General features: G+C 45.9%; 2 protein-coding genes across 3 annotated transcripts in view; one reads left to right on the top strand and one right to left on the bottom strand.

The window, feature by feature from the left end:
• Nucleotides 1-367: 367 nt before the first annotated feature.
• Nucleotides 368-12,036, top strand: SP9 (Sp9 transcription factor). 2 transcript variants are annotated; one of them, XM_078394123.1, is made up of 3 exons: nucleotides 368-696; nucleotides 1,665-2,988; nucleotides 11,748-12,036. In XM_078394123.1, the coding sequence occupies exons 1-3, from the start codon at nucleotides 676-678 to the stop codon at nucleotides 11,918-11,920; spliced, it is 1,518 nt and encodes a 505-aa protein (XP_078250249.1). In that variant the 5' UTR covers nucleotides 368-675; the 3' UTR covers nucleotides 11,921-12,036. The 2 variants fall into 2 exon arrangements, with proteins under 2 accessions (XP_078250249.1, XP_020660823.2); XM_020805164.3 differs by lacking the exon at nucleotides 11,748-12,036 and having other exon boundaries at nucleotides 375-696; nucleotides 1,665-4,125.
• A 3,179-nt stretch (nucleotides 12,037-15,215) lies between these two features.
• Nucleotides 15,216-24,572, bottom strand: part of CIRSR (corepressor of RBPJ and splicing regulator) — a 41,316-nt gene continuing 31,959 nt past the window's right edge. The window contains exons 8-10 of the mRNA XM_020805137.3: nucleotides 20,896-21,002; nucleotides 19,158-19,243; nucleotides 15,216-17,000 (exon numbers count right to left, since the gene is read on the bottom strand). Coding sequence (XP_020660796.3) covers nucleotides 16,334-17,000; nucleotides 19,158-19,243; nucleotides 20,896-21,002 — 860 coding nt within the window. The 3' untranslated portion in view covers nucleotides 15,216-16,333. The remainder of the gene's footprint in view (nucleotides 17,001-19,157; nucleotides 19,244-20,895; nucleotides 21,003-24,572) is intronic.

The following is a 24,572-nucleotide window of genomic DNA, read 5'->3' as shown; positions in this document are numbered from 1 at the left end:
CCGATTTTGGTTTAATAATCGAGGGACTTAATGAACTGTGTAACACCCGGGATATAAAGGCAAAAGATCTAACGAATGGCTGGGATCGGCTGGAGGTGGGGGGGGGCAGCTCTGAACTCCAAACAAATGCCTTGTGCATTCTGCCATTACGCTCTGCCCTTGGTGGCCCCGTCCTGAAAATGGGTAGTGGAAGAAGAAAACGTGTCATCATCACTCTAGTTCTTTCTGTCATGACCTAAACGATATTTAAACCTAAGCTTAGTTCAAAAAAAAAAAAAAAAAAAAAAAAGGAAAGGAAAGAAAAAGAAAGTTAATTGCAGTATAATGCTTTTAAAAGACCAAGAGCCCACTGGTGTGATTCCGCCACCCCCTTCCCATGCCTTTGACTGGCACGCGCCCAGAGCCCTGGTTCTTGCATCTCTAAGTTCCTGATTGGTTGCGGGGCGACTCCTGCCTGGTCTTTCTCCACTCTCATTGGGCGAGAGTCCTAGCTCGCGGTACTTCAAAGCAGGCGCTCCCCACACTTAGGCTGAGTTTAGCCGTCCAGAGCCAGGAGTGTACTTGGTGCGAGTGGAGTTACGGCGGGAAGCTGGGAGGACGTGGCGCACGCTCGCCGGTCTGCGCGCAAAGCAGAGCTCTCCTGCCCATTCCAGCGCCCAGCCAAGGGACTTGGCTATGGCTACGTCTATTCTTGGGGTAAGTCGGGAGCCGTTCCGAATCGCGGGGAGCTCGGTTTCCATTGTCGGCTCTCCCCGCTCCCCGGCACCTGGGGTTAGCTTTGCGAGTGAACGACCCAAACTGTTGCTGCTTCAGGAGGCCGCCGATGCTTTCGCTTTGGGCACAAACTTGCAAGGGGGAAACAAGGCTCCTCTGTGTCTTCAAGGCGGCTCTTTAAATCCTTGCTTCTGTTGAACCCCTGCCTCCCCTCCCTTTACCTGCCTCCTTCCCTTGTCCTGGCAGACGTCTATCACCCCCCCCCCCACACGCCGGGCGTTTTTATTTCGTTGTCCTTTAACTTCTCATTCGGCTCGAAAAAGCTGCGTCGCAACGGCTTCCCCCGCCGACTGCGCATTTACCGGCGACGTCGGTCGGAGAGCCCTGTGGTGGGGCTTACGAGCTCTCCTGCTTCCTGCCGCCAGGTACCCACCTCCTCACCCTGTCGTGGTTTGGGAGAGCGCGAGGCTTTGCTTTCCGTCCTTCCCTTGGGACCGCTGTTGTTAAGGCCGGCCTGATGGACCTGCCGCGAGCAATCGAGAGAGCCAGACAGGTGTCTCAGCCCTCGTTTACGCCGAGAGCAAGCCTGTGGTTTGTTTGTGCATTTCAAGTCCGTGGTTTTGCTTCTGCGCGCGCGGTGGCTGCTGCAGAGTGTCGTCGGGCTCTGGTCCTTACGTTCGGTGTACTGCCTTTTCTCCTGACCCCCGCGAGGCAAGGGGCCCGGTCCTAAATGCTGATCGAACGAGTCGGTCTAAAACCTGAGCGAGTTTCCCCTCGCCCTTCGCTAGCGGCAGGAATTGCGCGCAACTTTTCCCGAAGACACTTCGGGGTTCGGGCGCTCGGAGGGCCTGCTCGGTGCTCATCGGCCGCCAGGCTCGCCTGCGCGGGTGCCCGACCGGGGGGTCTTCTTGGGGCGAGGCTGATGGGCTCGTTTTGTGTCTCCCTCGCAGGAAGAGCCACGATTCGGAACCACGCCCTTGGCCATGCTGGCCGCCACCTGCAATAAGATCGGCAACACCAGCCCGCTCACCACCTTGCCGGAGTCGAGCGCCTTCGCCAAAGGCAGCTTCCACCCGTGGAAACGGTCCACCTCCAGCTGCAACCTGGGCTCCAGCCTGTCCGGCTTCACGGTGGCCACCAGCCGCGGGTCCGGGGCGCTGGCCAGCGGCAGCGGCGGCACGGCCAACAGCGCCTTCTGCTTGGCCTCCACCTCGCCCACCTCGTCAGCCTTCAGCAGCGACTACGGCGGCCTCTTCTCCAACTCGGCGGCGGCCGCGGCGGCGGCCGCGGCTGGCGTGTCCCCTCAGGAGCCCGGCGGGCAGTCGGCCTTCATCTCCAAGGTGCACAGCTCGGCGGCCGAGAGCCTCTACCCGCGCGTGGGCATGGCGCACCCCTACGAGTCCTGGTACAAGTCCGGCTTCCACTCCACGCTGGCGGCGGGCGAGGTGGCCAACGGGGCGGCCTCCTCGTGGTGGGACGTCCACACCAACCCGGGCTCGTGGCTGGAGGTGCAGAACCCGGCCGGCGGCCTGCAGAGCTCCCTGCACTCGGGCGCCCCGCAGGCCTCGCTCCACTCCCAGCTGGGCACCTACAACCCGGCCGACTTCAGCTCCCTCACGCACTCGGCCTTCAGCTCCACGGGCCTGGGCTCCAGCGCGGCCTCGCACCTGCTCTCCACCAGCCAGCACCTGCTCACCCAGGAGGGCTTCAAGCCCGTGCTCCCCTCCTACACGGACTCGAGCGCCGCCGTGGCCGCCGCCAGCGCCATGATCTCGGGCGCCGCCGCCGCCGCCGCCGCGGGGGGAAGCTCGGCGCGCTCGGCCCGCCGCTACTCGGGCCGGGCCACCTGCGACTGCCCCAACTGCCAGGAGGCCGAGCGGCTGGGCCCGGCGGGCGCCAGCCTGCGCCGCAAGGGCCTCCACAGCTGCCACATCCCCGGCTGCGGGAAGGTCTACGGCAAGACGTCGCACCTGAAGGCGCACCTGCGCTGGCACACGGGCGAGCGGCCCTTCGTGTGCAACTGGCTCTTCTGCGGCAAGCGCTTCACGCGCTCCGACGAGCTCCAGCGGCACCTGCGGACTCACACGGGCGAGAAGCGCTTCGCCTGCCCCGTCTGCAACAAGCGCTTCATGCGCAGCGACCACCTCAGCAAGCACATTAAGACGCACAACGGGGGAGGCGGGGGCAAAAAGGGCAGCGACAGCGACACGGACGCCAGCAACTTGGAGACGCCCCGCTCCGAGTCGCCGGACCTCATCCTGCACGAGGCGCGCGGCAAGGACTCCGCGGCGGGGCCCAATGACTCCTAGGGCGGCGGCGGCGGCGGCGGGATAAGTTTTGGCGGGATGCGGGAGGGGGAGGGAGCGGCGCCGGGAAAGAAAGGGCGCCAAAAGGCAAGCGCGGCAGGAGAAGACGAAGGAGCCGCGCTCCCGCCCGCCCGCCGGCCGGCCCGCGCTCGCTCGCGAGGCAAGCCCAGCTCCGCCACTTTTGCTCCGCTTTTCCAGGAGCCCGGAGGGTGGGAGGGGGCGAACCCGCCAAGGCGAGCGCGACCCTTGAGACTTTTTCAGACGGCCGGTGGAGAAAGACTTGGACCGGGCCCTGAAGGCAGAGGGAGGCGCAGACTAAACACCATTCCCCATTCCCCCAAACAATAGCAACCACGACCTTGTTTTCCTCGTGAGGACGGAAAGAAAAGGCGGGAGAGGGCACCCGCGCATACAAACATGCACGCACGCACGCACATACACACAGAGATATATATAAGCCCCCCCCCCAAGAAACAGACTAAACAAAACAAAAGCAAATCAAAACAAAACCCACCGCCCGGAACCGGTTCAGGAGTGGATGATTATAACTATGAACCTGCTGCAGACGACTGCCAGATTTGAGGAGATCTGAACGACGCTTTTTTAAATTTAATAACGAAAAGAGAGAGCGAGAGAGAAAGAAATCGTTCCCTTTACACATACACAGATACATATATACAAAGGCTCAAGGTGAGAAATTAAACTGGAAAATGTCCGGGACAGATTTTCTGTTGTTCAGTAAATATACCTATAAATAGGGTTTAAAACTCTCTCACACGCACCATACAGAAAGAATTGTGTTTCTTTCCCCTCCCCCCCTTGTAAATGTCAATTTTCTTTTCTCCTGGGGGTGAATTCCTGAAATACAGGGGAGGTTTTTTAAAAATATTATTATTATAATTATTATTATTACTATTATTATTATTTCTGATGCACTTTGTGGAGGTCAGTATATATGTAAAAGATATTTAAAATATTGATTTAACATTTCACTCACACCAGTAAGTTAAGGTTCCTTAAATAAATTAAATGCGTTTATCTGTATTGAAAAAAAATCTTGACATACTATTTTCATTTTGGTATTATTAAAGGACTCTGAACAATACACTCCGGGGTTTTATTTTTTTTCCCCCTCCCCAGTCAGCCCTGCATATCGGTCTGTTTGTTTTATTGCAGTCCGCCTTCCCCTTCCTTTAGACCATTAATCTTGATTTACGTTGTGTTGAATTAAAACGCTAAAACTGTCATCTTACGCGCACCTACTGAGTCTAAAGTCCCGGTGAAGACAGTGGGACTGGGTTCTGCATAAACGTGCTTGAGATTATAACGATAAATGTTTTAAAGGTGAACCGAAATACTAAACCCCATTAACGCTCAGGATGTAACGTCAATCAGAGCCTGTCAAAGAGAAAAGGTAGCAGTAATCTGAACAAAACAAATGCTTTTTAAAAGCAGGGGTTGAGGATTGCAGTGCCTGTCCTTTACTGATCTCGACCGTTCAGAAAGAAATAAAACTACCCCGCTGCCTTGAATGGGCTGCGCTTTTGCAATGTTTGAGGCATCCCTGTCTCAACTGCTCCTTGCCATAGCGATTTTAATCTGTTGTTGCGGAACCGACGCTTTTTCCTTACGGAGGAATAAGAGAACTACGGGTAATACCCGATTCTCGATCTCCAAATAGATGTTTACAAATTGGTTTGCTTTTCAAAACGTTGAAAAAAGGCTAGAAGCTGGGGTCGAACAAATATTTCTTTTAAAACGACGCCTGTTAGATCTCCAACAAGGTTGCCCAGGTTAGAGGAAGGGCAAGCCTGGGGGAATAAATCGCTAGAGTCAATACTCCGGAAAAGACATTTCATGCCTAAATGAAAATCTTGTTAAATGTTATTAATTTTGACTTGGAGCACACAGCAGCCCCCTGTGCCTTGTATTCCCTTATTAGAGATTCATGTCTTATCAAATATCTAATTAATCTCCTAGACATCATTTGTTCTGGCCAACTTTATCTCAGCTGGTCCACGGGGAAAACCCTCAGAATATTCTCTGTGACAAAGCTTCCCTTGAAGATCCTTTTAATTGTCTAAATTAACTGCACCAAATTTGCATGTCAAACGGCAAAGGGCAACGTGAGATAAAATGTAAACGTTTTAAAAGCCTCCCAAACTAAGCACTTGGACTTGATAGCTGGGGCTTTTTTTTAATGTTATGGAAGACAACAGCTCCTTCCCTTTTCAAAAGACAGTTGATCTATGCAAATAGTGAATTGGAAACGCTTATATCCCCCATGCCGTCAAATGCTCCTCGCCCCGTTATTTGAATATCAGTGGCTCTGCTATTGAAAAGGTTCAAGGATGCTCTCTGACTTCTTTGTGATTACGCAGTGCAGCGTCTGATGCTGAAGGAAGGGGGAAAAGCCTCAGGAATAATTAAAGCCTGGGATAAGGCCTGGGAACACATTTGGGACAGGAATCTCATTTAGACTGGCTCTTTCAAAATAAGGCACAGTTAAATTGACCAGAAGGCAATTATTGAAATGAAAATTATTTTCACTCCCTTTGTCTTCTGACCACCAACTTAACAGGCACAGTCTATCTTTAAAGAGAGGGAATCGGTCCAATCCTGGGTGGGTGGGCGCACGCTGTTCTCCCCCCCCCCCACGCACCCGCCGTTAATTGTGCTACTTTGCTGGGGAGGAAGGGACGAGTGGAGGAGAGTGTTGATTTCGATTGTCCATGCCACAAGGAAAAGCTAAAATAAATCTGAAGCCTTAAAAAAAGAAAAGAAGACACCGTTGCAAATATTATATATATTCTTTCCCGTAATGCTAGGATTGGTGCTTGCCGCGAACTAGGCTGAAGAAGCGCTGCTGAACAAAAACATCTGTTGTGTCTAGCGGGGCTAGTATTTAGCTGTGTCTCCCTCCCCCCCTTCCCAAAATAATTGCGCTAAAACGCCGCCACCGAAACTAGGGCTTAAATTTATTTCTCGGAGCCAAGACAAATGAGGATGCAAAGCCGAGACTCCAAGCCAGCTGGCAAGGGCTGGCAGAAGGTATTTTCGGGAAGTGCAAATCTACCTACCTACTTTCTTTATTTTGTTTATTTTGTACTTATTTATTTGGTGCTACTAGTGATATTCTCCCCATACCTAACCCCGTTTAAAAAGCCGTCGAGTGAAGAGCAGCCTCCTTCCCCTCTGACCATCTCAGGCGGATGCGCTTTTATCGTCTTGTGGTCTCCACGTTACCGGCTTTAACTTTTGGTGTCAAGTGTTTGTGAGCGGCGGGAAGGGAAAGAGAGAACCCACTTGTTAAATGCGGGGCTATCCCTCCCCCACACCCCCACCCCTTCAAGCGGCGGTCCTCATTTCCGTCGGGGTGTGTTCACTCGGAGGTTTTCGGGAGGAGGCGAACGGAAGGCAAGCGCGGCCGGGAAGAGGACACGCTCCAGCGGGAGGCCAAGGAAACAGAGCACGGCAGGAGTTGCAGGAGGCGCATCCCGCCCCCGCCAGCCCAGCCCACCCGACCGCGACCCTCCCCGGCCGGTGCCGCTGTTGTCGTCGGGTTTTCAGAGGAATGCGTTCTTGCTGGGTGTTGGGCAGAAGTCAGCTTTGTTTTCGAGCTGCAATAAAGCAGATCAAAGGGCTCCCACTTAGGTCCAGTTTCTGGCTGGCCAGGGTTACAATTCTCAGCTCAGTGATCAAGGACCTCTTTGCGTCGCCCGCTGCCCCCGCGGGTCAGAACACGTCCATCATTCTGCAGATTCCCCAGGCACGAAGGGGAAGCCGCTGCCGAGCTTCAGAGGGCGAGCCAGGGCCCTTTTCAAACAGCCCCGCGGGCGTCTCGTGGAGAATCGGGAAGCGGGAGGCTAGCAAGCTCCAAGGATAGGAGACAAGGCGCGGAAGACAGGAGGAGGGCTGTTTTCCCTGCAGGACATTTGAGGATGATGGAAGAAGGGATGTTTCAGAATCTCACCTCCTCCCCGCTTTCCCCCCCTACTTCTTAGTCATATTCAAACCAGAATAAAATCAGTTCAGCTGCTAGATAAGAAAAGCATAAAAACAGTATTTGAGCTGACTTCCCGTGTACACTACTGCTATTCCCAGACCACTGAGGACCATTTAAGAGCGCTGACTTTGCCATGCGTGGTTCCGAGTCCAGGAATGGAAAACGCTATAACCCTCTTAGAGCGACTGAAGGGGCGGAGGAAGGAGAGCCCCCACTTTTACCAGTGCAAGGGCATTCAATGCCGACCTGTGTCTGATTCCATGGAAAAGCTGTCCTTCTCCACCCCAGTTTCCGTTCCCTGCTTTGATTGTGTGTGTTCTATTTTGTGTATCTGTGTGTTCTGTGAAATTTTAGGCATGCTCCTCCCTGTATAACTGAGACGGTTGGTTATTTTTTTTCCAGTTTCTTTTAAAAATCCAACTGCATGGCATGTTTATCTCTGATTTATTTTGCAGCCGTTATCTGTGTATTTATTCAAGATACTTCTCCACGTTCCAAAAATGCAGATGAACAAAATATAACAGAAATTCCGGCCTATTTGGGTAATTGGTATACTAAGTGTTTATTTTAAGTGAGAATAATTTAGCTACAAATTTTCTTAAGGAGTAACATTCGCAACATATTAAAGAAAACCGTGCAAACTCTGATTTGCTTTTATGTTTGACGTTCACTTACGAGTCTTTTGAAAAGGAGGGGTGTCTCATAATTTCTGGCTCTTTGGCGCCATCTAGCGTTTGTAGAGATGGGAGAAGTTTTTAATCCATCGGAAAAGATACTTTCGTTTGGCGCTTCAGTTCCTGTCTTATATTCTCTCTGCCGACAGTTGAAGGAGAAACCCGCTTTTCACCAGGTAAATTCGGCGCATCGAAATCTGCAAGGAACAATCTGGGATCGACGTTCAACTGATGTAAATATTAACTGCGACATTTGTTGGTTTAAAAAAGCTAATATAAAACCATGCAAGAGCATTCCGATTCTAGCACAAACTATTTTACCTTTCTTTCTTCGATCGCCATTAATTTGTATATTAAAATCAGGGCATAGATTAAAAAAAACTTGAAAATATATAAACACGGCAGAAGTGAGTGAAATCTGTCGACATGGCCATTGTCTCCTTCACTGTGAAAAAGACAAAACACAAGGCAGCATTTGTGTGTCTATGCGCTTCATGTATGGTGCTGTCATAGCCTAGGGTAGGCAAGCGGAAGATAGTGAAATCTTCATTCCTTTCTTACCGAAGTAAAATGTCAAGAATCGATTCACTTCGATTTAAGTCCCAGGAGTAAAGGAGCCTTAAGAGTTAGGAAAAAGTGGTGTTATTTCCCCTTCTCGCGGGTTAGTTAAACTCTGCATTTTCAAAGCCAGGCAAGGCGTCTCCAGTTCTGTAGACAAGTGCTGCTCCTTAACAAACCTGTTTCTTAAATAATTTTTAATCGCACTAGCTTTATCGTGGATCTTCGGAAGGGGCTACAAGAAGGGAGGTATGCCTCCCTGGAGTCCTAAATTTGTTTACTACAGTATTTAAAATACAAACAGAGGCACTGAGTTCTAGTGGTGCGCACGATAGGGGCTAATTAAGCCTCCTTCCAGCAGCAAAATTCCTGTATACAGTCTTGTCTTTCATATAAAGATGGGAGGGGGGTTAATTCCTTTGCGGGAAAACCTGTGGATGTTGTTGCCACAGCAGGGTTGCAGTGGGATGGAATTGGTCAGGAAGTTGGCTTCACCTTGAATCTTCTGTATAAACTCTGAAGCTAGCCGGATACCTTGTTTCCCTGAAAATAAGACCTAACCTGAAAATAAGCCCTAGTGTGATTTTTCAGGATGCTTGTAATATAAGCCCTACCCCAAAAATAAGCCCTAGTTAAGTGAAACCCTACCCACCACCATTGTGCAGCAACCAGAAGAAGATGACATGACTGTATTTGAATAAGCATAGACTGTACATGGAAAAAAAAATATAAAGCATCCCCTGAACATAAGCCCGAATGCGTTTTTGGAGCAAAAATTAATATAAGACCCTGTCTTATTTTTGGGGAAACACGGTAGCTCAGTGGTTTAGATATGGTTGGTAGTTCGATTGGCTCCCGGAGATAAGAGACAGCCTGTGTGGCCTTGGGCAAACTGCACAATCCCAGGGCGCTTTCTAGAAGTAGGAAAAGTGAAGCCACTTCTGAGTATGTTCTTCTTGGAAAACCCTGGAAAGGATCGTCGTGAGAATCGATGGCACCCACACATTTATTTCTAATAAGGCCTGGAACCCAGTGAGGGCCAATGATTGTGAAAACGGATTTCCGCTCCGCTTCCCACTTCTCGTTTCCACCTTAAAGTTTTCCGAGTGGGAAGCAATATCTCCCAATTATTTCTTCATTTAAAATCAAAGACCCACTTTGGGGACCGCTTGGGCGCTTCGAGCAATCGGAAGCGTGGTGCGCGGCCTCCCAAGACGGTTGCCACTACCACCACGGTGGCCATGGCTACGCACATTGGACAACCCCTTGCCCAAGGAAAGGTAACGCGCCGGGTTGCAAGAAATGTCAATCCCGCCACCCAAAGACGTGAACACAAATCGGAAGGGGGGGGGTGTTTCCGAGCTCTTGGACGCGTTTGGATCCCGTTTCCTACTCCAGAGCCCATTTCACAGAAGGCAACGTCAAGTACCTCGCCCCCGAAAACGGCAGGCGAGGCAGAAGGCGGGGGCCTGAGCCTCAAAGGCCCGAGCGCCAGTTTTGTCCCCACACATTTCGGCAAAACACCCATGGTTGTTACGCTGCCAGGCCCCTCACATTTCTGGTGGGTCGCGCCCCCCCCAGACCCGCCCGCCGCTATGGCCACGTCCTAATTCCTGAAAGGAGGCCCGAGGCCTTCTCAGGAAAAGAAGATGGCGCCGGGGCCCGCGGAGAGCCTAACGCACCGGCTTTCTCCCAGGGGATGTTCGGTTTCAAGGGATCGGAAGAAAGCCAGGAGGGTTAAGGAGCCTGTTCGGCGCCAAAGGAGGCTGGGCCCCGGGCTCCACACCGTCCGCCTGCCCCGTGATGGGTCTCCTTCAGCCCCCCCCCCCAAGCAGTGGGTACACAGACGGCAAGGCGGGCGAGGAGCCGCGAAGAGGGCGCCAGAGCGGAGCTGCATTAGGTGCTCCAGCCGTCCTTCTGCCGCTGCTGCCACCGCCTTCCCAAAACCCGGCGGCCTTCACCGCCGACCAGGCCTTTTGACTCCGGTCGCCAAGGCGAGCGGGGAAGCCGGCGGGAGTGGCTGGCCGCGGCCCCACCTCGCTGCTCCCCTGGCGCCGGTGGCCTTCGGGCTTCTTGCTTGCTTGGCGGAATGGCCCCGCTCTCCCTGCTTCCCAGATGTGCTAATTACTACTTGGAGAGCAGGGCGCCAAGCTCTTGTCCGTTCCCTACTACAAAGCAGGGTGTTTTTTTTTGCTAGGGGAGCGCGGTGGAAGGGCCCCCTGGAATTATATATATATATATTTGAAATTGCGTTTCAGCCTAAAGCTGCCTTACCTGAATGTCATAATTACAGTAATTATGTACATCCAAATTACATGCTAATTAAATTAGAATCAAATCGTTCTAAATCGAAATCAAACGATGTAGTGAGAATTAATCAATGACAACATAAATAAAGAGCTTCCTTCGGGGATATTTATTGTAACGATCCAAGAGGGAGGCATCTGCTGGAAGAAGTCGCCTATTTATTTACCTTTCAATTAGTAATAATTTGCTCGCCTTCGCCGTGTAAAATGCTCGCGCTCTCAAGTTGATTTCCTTCTCTCTCCAGAGTCTGGAAATCGGGTAAAGAATGGAAGGGCAGGCGATTCCTCTTTCTGCCTTCCAGCCGCGCCACATCTTGCGCCATCCCTCCTTCCCCACAGGAGCCCTCGGCTCGGGTTGCCTCGTCAACCCAAAGGAACCGCGACCTGCTTTGCCTGGCAGGCTTCTCGCCGAGGCAGGAAAAGCCCCGATCCCCCTCTTCCACCCCCGTTTTACGCGACGGAAGAGGGGATGGGCTGCCTGTTTGCAAAGGCTGGGGTGAAAAGACGGCGAAGGGAAGAGAGAGAAAGGTGGCTTAAGCACTGAAGAGAGGATAGATAGCCCTGGAGCAAGCGGGTCGCCTGCAACGCTTCTTCTGAAATTTCCAGGCGCCACGCCGGCGTAAAAAAAAGGACCGAAACGCTAGGCCTGCTACTCCTCTTGGTAGCTTTCACTCGGCCTCAAGAGTCACGGTCCAAAAACTGTTTCAGCCTTCCGTGCCTCGTCGGCGGTTTAAGCGCAGGCTTTCTGCATGAGGCCAAGTTAGGGTTTCAAGCAGCCCGGGGAAGTCCGCCGGGGGCCACAGGAGTGCTGCGTGTGGAAAGTATGGTCGGGCTCCTTCCCCTCCTTCGGACCCCACAGTGGAAAGGGGTTCCTCATGGGCTTCCCCGGCCCCCTCAGGAGACCAGGGCGGTCTCTCGGCCTCAGGCATTTAATTAGCATGTAATTTGGATGTACAGGCCCTTTTTGGCGACGGGACCTCATGGAGGTACAAGGAGGCCACGCTCCCAGCTGAAACCCGATCCTAAAAGGACACGCTTTACACTAAGTGAGACTCGCAAAAGGCGAGGAGGGAGCCGCCGCAGTCCTCAGGCGGCCTTATTTGCTCTTCCACGCCATTGGGGCCCACTGCCCATCGACTCGAAGGGTTCCTCTTCAGGAAGAGGCGGGAGAACCGAAAGCGAGCCAAGGCCACCTGCTCCGCCTCAGCCGTCCTTGTTGCCGCCGCCGCCGCCGCTGCCGCCGCCGCCATCCGGGGTGACCTCGCTGGCTTGGGTGGCGCAGGGCTCCCCTTCTCCCTCGCCTTGGCGGGCTCCATTGCTTGCTCGCCCGCTCTCTTCGCAGCCTCCTCTGGCTAGCGGGCCCGCCTTCCCGCCGAGCCGTGGGAAGGCGGCCCTCCCGTAGGGTTAAATGGCAATTGCCACAACAACGGCATTACCATTTTATTAGTGTGGTTAATGTTGTGTTTTGACGAGCGGGGCGGAAAGAGGAGGCGGGAAGGGTGGTGGCGGGCGGGCGAATCTCGAGAGTCGCCCCGTCCATGAATTTCGACGCTCCCCCCCAACATCTTCCGAGGAGTGACGAGTAGCCTCTATTTACTTATTTATCCACCGAGCCGGGAGGGGCGTTTGCCTCCTCTTCCTTTTGATTAAAACAATCACATCCCGACGGCCTTTGACTGCCTGAAGCTGTTTCATGTTACATATATATACTATATATATACATATACATACATACATATATATATATACAGTATAGCGGGGAATTCTGTCAGTCGGAGAGAGATAAAGCGCCTGGTTTGCAAAGCACACACAATCACAATTCTTTCCACCTAAACAAGCCGTCTCCTGTGCCACCGGTAAATGCTTCTTGCACCTCCAAAGGTCGTTTGCTGCTCGGGTTGCATGCAAGTGGCCTTTTGGCTGGCCACCAAATGCCCGGGTCTGAGGCCCTGAGAGAATCCCCTTCCAGTCCTTTTCACCTGACCCCCAAAGCCTCCCCCAGGTCAACGCTCGGGCGTCCGAATAGACATTGTCTGCAGGCCGCTGAACATGGCGCAGGTTTGCTGGGCCGGGAGCGAGATTTTTTTTAATTTAGGGGAAACCACACACTGGTGGCAGCGCCGCCTCTTTCGCAGCCGGACCTGGGGGTGGGGGGGAGTGTATTTGAGGTTCTTTAAAACAAAACAAAACACAGTCGGCCTCTGTGGGCATTTATAAACCAACAGCACCTCCTACAGGGTTTAATTTGCCACTGTCAAATTAACGCAGACGGCGAAGGTGCCAAAACCGTTCCTAGAAAGAGGCTCCTCCAGCAGGTTTCTAGCAGTCGATTTACACACCTTGAGCTCCATTTTCCTTGACTGGCCAAAAACTCAAAATTGGTTTCATACGTTGGCAACTAACTAATTTACTTTTCCAATAAATGACAGGGAACAGTCTTCAGGATTAATTGGTATATTTTATCCTTTTTTAAGGGAAATATTATAAACTTACATTAGGTCTAACATGCCTTTCTAAATATGCAGGGTATGAAGAGGTGTGTGACAGGGTCAAAGTTCTGTTTAAAATGCCCTTGATGAATCTGAGTAAGTTTATGGGAGCCTCACCACTGATGGATTAAAAAACGGCAATGGCTTAAAAGTGACTAGGCGACAGAAAGGGGAGGTCTTCACTGCTTCTTTAGGCAGTGCCCAAGAGAGACAACTGAACTTTCTTTATTTGTAACTTTACCGTAAACCGCCCAGATTCTAGTAACTTCATTTCAACATAAAAATATCTCCCACCAATTCCTGATGGCACTTCAGATAGCCCCCAGAGGTCCTCTGTGTTTTGAAACCAGAAGAGGAAGGTCTACCTCAACTGGCTTCACCAGTTGCTCTGCCACCTGAGATGCTCTGCACTGCCTCACCTGGAAAGTGCAGATCATGCCTGCTTGACCCAAAAGTGGGAATCTCCAAGTGCAATCAAACCCAGACCCTGAGACGTTGTCCACATTTTCCCAATTCAGCATAATCTTCTTGGCAGTATTCTCCCCGGTGTGTCCACTCGAGAGATGCTGCAAGGAGACGTTCAGTACACAGGCACGATTTCTCAGTGGGTCTGGGTCAAGAAGGAAAGGGCAGGCTGATAAAAATGAATGGCAGCATAACCTTTCAATTCAAGCAGGCCCCTGCCGGCAAAATGACAGACCCATAAGCGTGGCATAGCTTTACTAACTTGCCTCAGAAACCAAATGTGGAACACATAGATCTGCTTGCTAAAAATACAGGGGGCAATACATTTCTCCCATACAAGAGGATTAAGTGTAGCAGTAGCAGCTGGGTGGCAAGCTGCCAGGGAAGACAAGCTTGAACCACTGCCCCTTTTCCATGTACAACAGAATAAGCCACATGGGTGGGGGAAGAGACTGCTCTTTTCAGAGAAAGACAAATAGATGCCTTGCACTACTTATGTGTTATTCCAAAGGCCCTTTCAAAGTGGGGTCACAGATTTTACTGGGCTGAAAAACGCTTCTCCAATGCAAGTGTAACGTGAAAAGCAATGTCCCTCCCTTCTCCTGTGTTCTCAAGTACTGTATAAACTTTGAAGAGATCTGCTCTGGACACTTCATATTATGTTCCTGCCCTGGGGTCAGTTTGGAAACAAGGAACATGCCAATGTTGCTGAAAACAGAGGTCCCATTATAGGAACAGTCGTGCTAAATTTGCTTGTTGCAGTGAAGCCAGTGACAGTCGGTAGACCTCACAAACATAAGAGACTGCCTTTTCATTTGTGCTCCACTGTAATCTTTAAAATCAGTTGATGGCATCTTCTCACATTACTTGCGTATATTATTTGTGGACCACTTCCAGACAGAAAGGTTAAAATACAGAACAATTCCTTGTAGGTGCTTTACATTCCCTAGGCTAGGGTCTCACCATAGCATAAAGTTGTACAGCTTGAGTACATAGGGTTGTTTTTTAAAGATCGGGTTAAAGTGTTATGCAGGCAGCAATAATAAATCTGTCAATTTTATGTACATTTTTTTGTTTTCAATATTTAAAAGATGGAACTCTGTAAATTTTTGGATAACAGAAGTGCAAGATATGCTAATTTTTACTCTCACTATTACTTGCCTCACTCTAGGTATCGATCTGTTATTCAAATAATTATTTATTTATCTCCTTGGAATTTGCTTCCTTGCTGCCCAGCCCTATGCATGTTTGCTGGAAATTTACATCCCCTGAGTCGAATGGAACTTCGTTCCAAGTTAAGTACGCACAAGACATCAGCCATGGTGCTATCTACATAATTTCTTTTAATGACAGCATTATCAACCTAATGTAGTGTGGAGTCCTGCTTGTGCAGGAAGTATTTGATGCTTCCATTAGCTTTGAATTTCTCATGGCAACACTCATATAAAGGTGTAACATGCATCAAAGGCCAAGCTTGGCAAGATAATTAAGTCATATTTTTAGCAAACCCATTTCTGTGGTAAATAAATAAGGTTTCTGCACAGTGGTACAAAGTGGCCTGGGAAACAAACATAAACAATATTCTGTATCAGAAGTAGAAAAATGTTTGCTTGCATCTTGAATTTGTTCCTCTTCTCTCAGAACTGAAAAGGACATTCAGCATTAGGATTTTGAAACAGCAATCAAGTCTCAAAGACTTGAAATGATAAATTAAGACACTTTATTTCATGGAATTAAATGCTTAATAACAAGTAGGGTTTCTGAAAATGTTCTCCAAACTCTGAAGAGAAATAAGGTGTTTTCTTAAAAGAGAAGAGTAGGGCTGCCATTAAATTCCTACTGCACACAATACCTGGAAGCTGTTAAGACAGTAAATATTCTTCCCATGTCTTGAGAAATTATTGAACAATAACTTCACACTGTGGTGACACACACCGACAGGGATTCAAGATGCTTAGATAGCCTTGCCCACGTTATACACTGCAGGAGGCCAAAAATGTTGGCTACACACTTACATGGAACTATGTTGCTCTGTTGTTTTAACTCGTAAAATTGTCCTCGGGGGAGGGGAGGAATGCTTCCACTCAAAAATTACCTAATTTGTGGTTTGTAACTGTGATTTTATCCAGAACTATGTCAAATACTACTGGCACACTTTTGTTACATCCTTTTAACACATAAACTTATTCTCACAAACATGTCTATCTGTCTGTCTGTCTGTCTGTCTGTCTCCTTTCTTCCCATGGGGGACCAAGACAGTTCACAACAGTTAAAACTACGGTATATAGCAAACACAGATTTAAAAACATTAAACATTATACTTAGAACAATTACATAGGTATTCATATTAAAACCACAATTAAAACAATTTTTAAACACTTTAAAAACATTTTTGAAACTCTATATTCAATCAATATAGCATTCCTGAGATCTTCACTTCTTGTTTAAAATCCTGCCTGAAAAGGAGAAATGCTAGGAGAAATAATGCACAACAGGGAAACTCTGATTTTATAAAGACACACCAAGACATCTCTTAAATATATAATTATTTTAATTTTACCAAACACACCTCCTCTCTTCAACCAAGTGTCCTCCTCCTGAAATAAGATACATTTTGCAGCAACATAACGTGGTACCCATGTTTTAAAGTCTCTCTTTTTTGCATGTCACACACACAACATAGTACTATCTGAAGTAAGATATTTAAATATTTTGGAGAACCGACATATGAGAAAGAGGGAAGCATATGAGGAGCCCTTTACTAAAGGATTCTAAAAAAAAAAAGGTGCAAAAACGGGTTTGCCACCCACATTATCTATTTTTTCCTCTCCCGGCTTCTGTTTCTCTCTCTATGCTCCGTTCGACAGTATTTGTTACTGCAGCTCTCCCTATGTTTCTGCTGCTCCCTGCTTATGTCTGAGCGACAGCTTTTGGTTTCCTTTTTCCTGTGTCGTTCCTCACTTGGGCTACAAGTCGTGTGCCTTGTGTGAGATCCTCTGCTCTGCTCCTTGCTTTGGCTTCTCCCTGCGTTTCTGTATCTTTCAGATTCCTTTCTCTTGTCTGTGTCGTCGTATCTGCTTGCAGGCATTCTTTTGCCCTCGCAGGAGCTCTGTTTGTTGTTCTCTGCAGAACTGTCTTGCGTTAAAGGTCTACTCTTCTCTCTATCTTTATCCTTGTTACCATGACTGCTGGAGGGATCTTCATGAAGTTTTCCCTTAGTCTTCGCATTCCCTTCAGTGTCACTGCTGCTAGGCTCTGAACACTTGGCTTTTCTTCTTTCCTTAGAATCCCTCTCCTTTTGTGCCGCTTTATCTTGGCTGTCAGTCTCACCATCACTGCTGCTGCTTCCTGAAGACTCACTGGAGGATGTGGAGGAGGACCTGCTCTTATGTTTCCTGTGTTTACTTTTGCTTTTTTTCTTTTGCTGCTTTTTCTTCTTTCTCTCTTTCTTCTTCTTCTTCTTCTCCAAGCGATCCAGTTTCCTTTTATTTTGAACACAGAAAAGGAGAGCAATTAAACAGAGAGGTATAACAGTGGAAGGCAGGTATCTGTGAGAGGTCAGTTGTTAAACAGATCCGACACCATAAACATCAGGATGTGATGAGCTTATTATTTAGAAAATAACAAAACACTTGACCCCCAAACTTGCCACCTGCTCTTTTTTTTACAGCCTTCTTGCTTACTGTAAAAGTTATGCTGTGGTTGACTTGTGTAGTGTATAATGGAAGGGGAGAAAGCCTTCTGAACCTGGGCCTTGAAGCTAGATTTCTGTTTGTTCTTTGAACAAGCTGGTTAAGATTATTGTTTTTTTAAATTAAAAACATGATCTAACTTTTCAGATATTCACCTCTGCAATTTTTATGAAGGGCTGTAACATGCATATTTCAATGCTTTGCTCTTGAAGTGTTTCTCAATATCTTGATCCAATAAACCACGTAAATAATTTTTTTAACAATGTATTTGAGAGTATACTACAACAGCACTTAAAAAAAAAATCAAAGGAGTCATGTTCCAAAAAATATGGTTCCAATCATGTTCCCAGAAATGAAAGGAAGTGTTTCTGTTAAATACTATAGAATCAGGGCTGCAGCTTATTGTTCCTAACAAGCTGCAGCCATGCATGAAAACCTGCTTACCTGGGATGGCCATTGTGTATATATCTGCAATTCTTCCAGCAGTGAGCACTCCTCCCCCATAACCCAGCAGATAATTGGTAACAGTGGCAGTACATCATTTGGGAGAAAAGGCATGGCACAGCTGGATTTAGGATTCTGCACTTCCCTCTCACCATAATACTGATCCACACAACTGCTGCTTGTTTATGCAGACACTTGCTTATGTTCTTTCTGGTGTGCATACAGAAGGGAAGAGTAAGTAAGCCAACTTCTTCTTTATTTAAAAGTATACCCGCTTTCTATACCAAGCTCCCAAGAAAGCTGACAACAGTAATACACAGAGTATAGCATAGTACACGTTGTGATGTGCTTGGCAAGTTGGAACTGACTTACAGCAAACCAGAAAGGCTTTCAAGGTAAATGCTATGTTTAAGAAGTTGTTTTACCACCTCCATGCCCTGAAAATTGTTATGGCCAGGTATACTGAGTTCTAGTTCCTCCCTCTATCCACTGCACCATAGTGGGTACTGAAAATAGTTATGAGTCATCACATTGGATTCTGACTTATGGCAACCCCTTCCAGGGTTTTCTAGGTATACATACAGTACTCAGAAGTGGTTTACCATTCCCTTCGTCTAGTGACACAGGGAACTGATGACCTCTGATTCTGCACCCAGTTACCTAAGTCATTCAGCTATCCAGCCAGTAATATATATTGGGCTACTTCCAGTTCTACTCCTATCTAGAGGAGGCCCATTGAAATAAATGGGACTTGTTAAGCACAACTAACCTAAGTCACAAAATTAAATCAACAACTCTAGGGCTAAAATTGGATTCAGCCAAGTATAAAGTAATATATAGAGATCTGTTATATACTCTAATCTTGCTAAGGATAATTTTGTCTGCAATTACAGATCTGTCAAAATGACTGAGAGTAATCCTGTAAATTTGTGCAAATTTAAGAGTAATGCGAGTTCCTTCCACATTACTTGGAAGAAATTAACATTAGGGGTTTCTTCCAAATGCTATTTAAAAATACAATTCAGCTGCAGAACAGTGTTAGAAAATGCAACTGTTAAAGAAAGCCAAGGTCTCAAAGGAAATTGTATTCAAACTTAGAAAGAGTCAGTGTGACATATCATCTTCCATCATATTATCCAGGCACGGTGTTCCTAGGCTCATTTGCGCTATCAAGAGAGCAAATGAAAGGCAGAGGTTTTGGGATTTCAGGTTTACCTTCAGGCTCTAAGTAAACCCTACTCAAATACACAGGACTTCCTTCAAAGTAACAGATTGATGGTCAGAGTGATATGAACACTGCAGGGCTACATCTAAATTCTCTTACATTAACAGGAAAGATGCACAAAAAATAAATGTACTTCGGCAGCTGGTTCATATTTTGACACTTTTTGTGAGCAAATGTTAGCTATTTAAGTCAACATAAAACAAAACAGGCATCAAAAGTACTTCTGTTGGTAAGACCTATTACAAACAGAGATGGTACAAAGTACATTATATCGTTACCTCAAAAGCTTTTGCTTCTGTCTTGTTGTCAAGGATTTCAAAAATTCCACTTCTGGGTCATCTTCTCCCTCACTTGCCACAAATTCCTATGAACAGAAACATAACTTGTCAGAACATCTTGAAGCAAAATAATATTGGTAGAAGAAATTGTAAAAAAAAAGGAAACTGTAAAATAAATTATAGAAATAATAGGAGATAATAATTCATTGACTGTCTCCAAGCAATCTTCTTTGTGGCAACAAAAAAGGTTGTTAGAAAACAACACATGTCAATAATTACATCTTGGTTGACTGCTGCACATAAATCATGAGACAAACCATGGAAATTTGGTTCCTAACCAATTCTTTGTCAACGAAGAGGGAAAACATAGAACACAATGATAATTGGATAACATTATAGTATATAAACATCCAGGAAAGAAGAGAAAATTGAAATAGGACATTAAGGAAGAATGGAATTTGCTTATTTAATTTGGGTATCGAATCAACAAGGTATGGTTTGTGGGTTTTTTGCTTTTTTCACCAATAGTTTTTTTAAACAATATAATAAATTAGAATGTTGAGATAGTTTATTCTGTCCTCTGATTCTGTACAAAAGGAAATATATAATTATAGGACTATATGACAATGAAACAGGACAAAAAGAGAAAGGAACAGACTGCGGTGGAAAGGGAATAATATATTGTTCTAAACAACACGGATAATAAATTCTACTTTTAAAGATGACTGACTAAATGTAGCAGGGACACTACAAGTAAATGAGTTAAAATAAAAAGGTCATGTTGACTTGGAGAGAGGCGCCTGACATATTTTTCTATCAAATTAAGGCTATGCATTGGTATACATATATACAAAGTAACAATAATTCTAGTTCTAGTTTTCAATATTAAAACTTTAAAACAGGAGTCGGCAACATTGGTAGATTCAAGGCCAACTCCCCTAACCCCAGATTCCACTACAGGCTGAAATTAAACCCCAGCCCCCCTCCCAGTATTTGGTGATGCCTTAATTTTGTATGCATGTGGGCTTGCCTAAGCTGCATTTGCTTGAAGAAAAAGGGAGAACGGACAAATGTGCCTTGGTCCAAGTAGAACTATGGTTTCCACACAAATCCTATAATAAAACAAAAGGCATGTTCCCCACAAGCTTTGTTTTACTGGGCGGGGGAAAAATGAGCACAGGGAGGGTACTTCTGCAAGGCTGAATTCAGTGGCAATGGCCCCAAAGGGTCCAAAAATGGTTTTGGCCCCACAGATGGACCGTGTGTGGAAAACTGCCCGCCTGTCTTAAACACTTTGTTCTCTCTCTCTTTTGTTGTGCAGTGGTCGAAATGTGATTTTAAAGAAAAGTATTATGAGACAGGGATGCCTGCCTTTCCTGGACTATACAGTATTTTTATTATATTACCTTGGTTCTTCCTGGAGCTCTGGCTAAGGGAGGAAATATCACAGAAAAAATAGAGAAATCAAAAATCACTCCCTGCAGCAGACATTAAATCTCTTCTAACCCACAGGAGGCATTTCATTTATTAAACTATGGGCTGAAAAATTATTTCAGATCCATCATTCTGGCTAATAAAAAAAAAGGAAATCAGAGTGAATTTCAGGACATATATCCCTTGCTTTATCTATTTGGCTTTCCTATGGCTATGCATATTATAAAAACATTAAGTAACAATTCATAAGCAATCACATTTAGATTTACAGATATTTTCAGCTTACTGATAAAAAGATCATTACCTGTGATGGATCATTTGCGGTCAAGTTTCTCCCCAGTACATTTTGTTTCAGTGCAAACCCACTGTTTCTCATCTCCGCTATTAGCTCCGAGGGGTGCATTGATGGCCCTGTTCACCAAAAATCACAGTTTGAATGTATCATTTATATCTCTCTACCTTTTTTGGACTCCACAGTAGGAATTCAGTTGAAGCTTTGTTAAGTAAAATCACAGCTAAATCAACTCAATAATCTTCTGCTGAGCAAATAATCAGATATGATTTTCTAAAACAGCAGTCTGGAGAATCAGAATGGAAAATAATTGCATTTTTCTTTAAGTGCAAGGGGATTCTCTTCTTATGTAACTTTGTCATTCTGAACACAATATATTTTAGGTATTGTCTGGCTGTAAAGCTTTTGACAAAAAAGTACAAAAAAATAAAGTAAGCTCAGAAATCCATGCCAACTTAAAGACTTAAACACTTCTGAACACCACAAATACATATAAACCTACATTTTAAAGAGAAATACTAAGAAAATGTTTTAAGAATATATATATTTTTAAATTATAAACATTGACTTCAATATAATTCTAAAATATTATTGTCTATTCTATGTTTGCATTCAAGGTGCATAGCCTATGTCTGAAAGTAGAAAAATATACTTTAGGTAGATGCATATGTAATGCTTTCTCTTTCCTGATTATGGTTAATACCTGTAGAATGGAGTGCTCTCCCTCCTCTGCCCATACGTTTACCTTAAACCACCTCCCTACCACATTGTTAGTACTGTATTAGGTAGCAATGCTAAATTAAAACAGCATACTTATAACCACCTTTTGGAACCGCGGACTGATACGGTTTCTGACTATTAGTTCCTCCTCATCTCACCACACACCCATATAACTAGGATTGGTGTGAGGAACTCCAATAGGAGTGGGGATGAGTTCTTGCACCCGCAGCCCTCCAAAGGCCAGGCAATCCTCAGAACCAAGGAGGCAGTCATGGTATTGATGGTGGAGCCACCTCTCTGACATCACTGCATCCCTGGCCAAAGGGCTGGGTGGAGCTTTTTCACCTGCTGCTTCAGCTGGGGCTGCTGCTTTGTTCCTCTCCTACTTTCCATACAAGGGAGCACCAGGCTACAGCAGCTGCCTCCTTGTATGGGGATGGTAGAGTCTCTTTCTCACTATCCAGAGGTTCCCAGAAGCTGTGGATGAAAAGCAGCCAGCTTTTCTCTTCTTTCTTCTTTTCTGACGGAGACTCAACTAGCTCCTAGTACTGCCAGTGGAGAGCAGAAATGAAGTTCTGGCCATCTCTGATTGGTGATAGCAAGGATTCTACTTCCTGTTTGCAAACACCTGGTGGTGGTCTGAGATTTGGAGACGTGGGGGATGTGGAACTCCTGATTGCTTGGATTCTGATTGTCCGTATGTCAGAACTCTTTTTTTCCCCACTTTCAGACAACCCAAGCAAGTGGATGGAAAAATTTTAAAAACACAAAACAAGGGTGGAAATTCAGAACCCACTGATTCTTTTCTAGATTGTAACTTCCACTGAATCCTACCTGCTTACTTATGTATGACATGTTCAGGATTACCCTTTGATCAGGATACCCAATTAACCCTTTGATTTTAGGATACACTTGTACTGTCATGTGAAAAAGAAAGGACACCCTCTTTGAATTTTATGGGTTTACATATGAGGACATAATAAAAATCATCTAGTCCTTAACAGGTCTGAAAATTAGGTAAATACAACCTCAGAGGAACAACATATGTGTAATATGTTACACCATGTCATGATTTATTTAACAAAAACAAAGCCAAAGTGGAGAAGTCATGTGTGAAAAACTAAGTATACCTTATGATTCAATAGTACGTAGAACCACCTTGAACAGCAGTAACTTGAAGTAATTGTTTTCTGTATAATTTTATCAGTCTCCCACATCATTGTCGAGGAATTTTGGCCCACTCTTCTTTAAAACATTGCTTCTGTTCATTGTTGTTTGTGGGCATTTGTTTATGAACAGCCCTCTTAAGGTCCCACCACAGCATTTCAATCAGGTTGAGGTCTGGACCTTGACTGGGTCATTGAAACACCTTGATTATTTTCTTTTTCACCCGTTCTGATGTAGATTTGCAGGTGTGCTTGGGATCATTGTCCTGTTGCATAACTCAATTTTGGCCAAGCTTTAGCTGTCACTGTGCATTATGGCCTTCCATCTCTACTTTGGTCTTGTCAGTCCAAAGGACACTGTTCCAGAAGTCTTGTGCTTTATCTAGGTGCAACTTGGCAAACCTAAGTCATGCTGCCATATTCTTTTTAGAGAGAAGAGGCTTTCTCTTGGCAATCCTTTTAAACAAACCACACTTGTTCAGTCTTTTTCTAATTGTACTGTCATGAACTTTTAACATTTAATATGCTAACTGAGGCCTGCAGAGTCTGAGATGTAACTTGTGGGTTTTCTGCAATTTCTCTGAGCATTGAAAGGTCCGACCTTGGGATGAATTTGCTTGGATGTCAACTCCTGGGAGTATTGGCAACTGTCTTGAATGTTTTCCACTTGTGAATAATCTTTCTCACTGTAGAATGACTGACTTTACATTGTTTGGAAATGACCTTATAACCATTCCAAGATTGTTGGGCAGCAACATTTGCTTCTCTATGATAATTGCCTGTGTGTTTCCTTCTTGGCATTGCACACACCTGAATGCTCCATCAAACTGCTAAAACTTTGACTTTTATACAGGTGGTCACACTTGCTGATGATCAATTAATTACTAGAGGGCATTTGTTTAGCAGCACCTGGCTGCTACTTAGCCTCTTAATTCCTATGGAATTAGTAATGATGTATTTAGTTTTTCACACATGGCTTCTCCATTTCAATTTTATATTTGTAAAATAAATCATGACACAGTATAATATGTGCTGTTCATCTGAGGTTGTATTTACCTAATTTTCAGATCTGCTAAGGACTAGATGATTTTTATGTCCTGATACCTAAAACCAAAGCATTCAAACAGGGTATATTTTCTTTTTCACATAACTGCATATTTTTTCTCATTTCCTCCCCCCACTCAACCTGCCAAAGCACCACAACAGCATCAAGCTATCTACATGTATTTAAAGTTTGTATTACCCAACGAAAAAAGAGGTGGTATGCTTTTTAAGATCTATTTAAGTACTTTAAGTATTTTTTATCCTTATAAAAATTAGGGTAGTTTATACTTATAATTAAAACAATATAAACACCACAGACATCTTGTCATTAAAAATAAATAGGAAAAGAAAAATGGCATATAAAGTAAGACACAACCAACTAACTAAAAGACAAAACAGAAGGTCTGAAGGTAGCACGGGAGCAATTCCAACCTGGAGCTAGACACACTTTCCATGGAAAGAACAACCCACAATTGAGTAAGAGGTGGGAATGAATAGCTTCAAAGTTGCATTGGTGTGCAGGGAGTAACATTTTCTCATTATGTTCAAATATTGTGTTTTGAGGGTATCTGAAAACGTTTTAGACCCCATAATATTTCAAGTTTAATGTCATTCTCTTATCTATCTCAGGTGACAGGGGAACTACTGCTTTCTTTCCTCTTCCACATTTTTGCAAATACTTTCAAGGCTCAATATTGGAATTCACCACTAGAGGGAACTGGAGAGTATTTGTGGCTGACTTTTCTGGCTGAGCTGGTA

This window comes from Pogona vitticeps, chromosome 1 (genome assembly GCF_051106095.1).
Source record: "Pogona vitticeps strain Pit_001003342236 chromosome 1, PviZW2.1, whole genome shotgun sequence".
NCBI classification, from domain to species: Eukaryota; Metazoa; Chordata; class Lepidosauria; order Squamata; family Agamidae; genus Pogona; species Pogona vitticeps.
This window is presented reverse-complemented; position numbering and strand designations above follow the sequence as displayed.

What these genes read in the sequence shown, in the direction of transcription:
- SP9 (XM_078394123.1), top strand. Translation starts at nt 676, where the DNA reads ATGGCTACGTCTATTCTTGGG. An exon ending in TGGCTACGTCTATTCTTGGG is followed by an intron (nt 697 to 1,664) that starts GTAAGTCGGGAG and finishes TCTCCCTCGCAG; the next exon opens with GAAGAGCCACGATTCGGAAC. An exon ending in CATCCTGCACGAGGCGCGCG is followed by an intron (nt 2,989 to 11,747) that starts GCAAGGACTCCG and finishes ACCGAAAGCGAG; the next exon opens with CCAAGGCCACCTGCTCCGCC.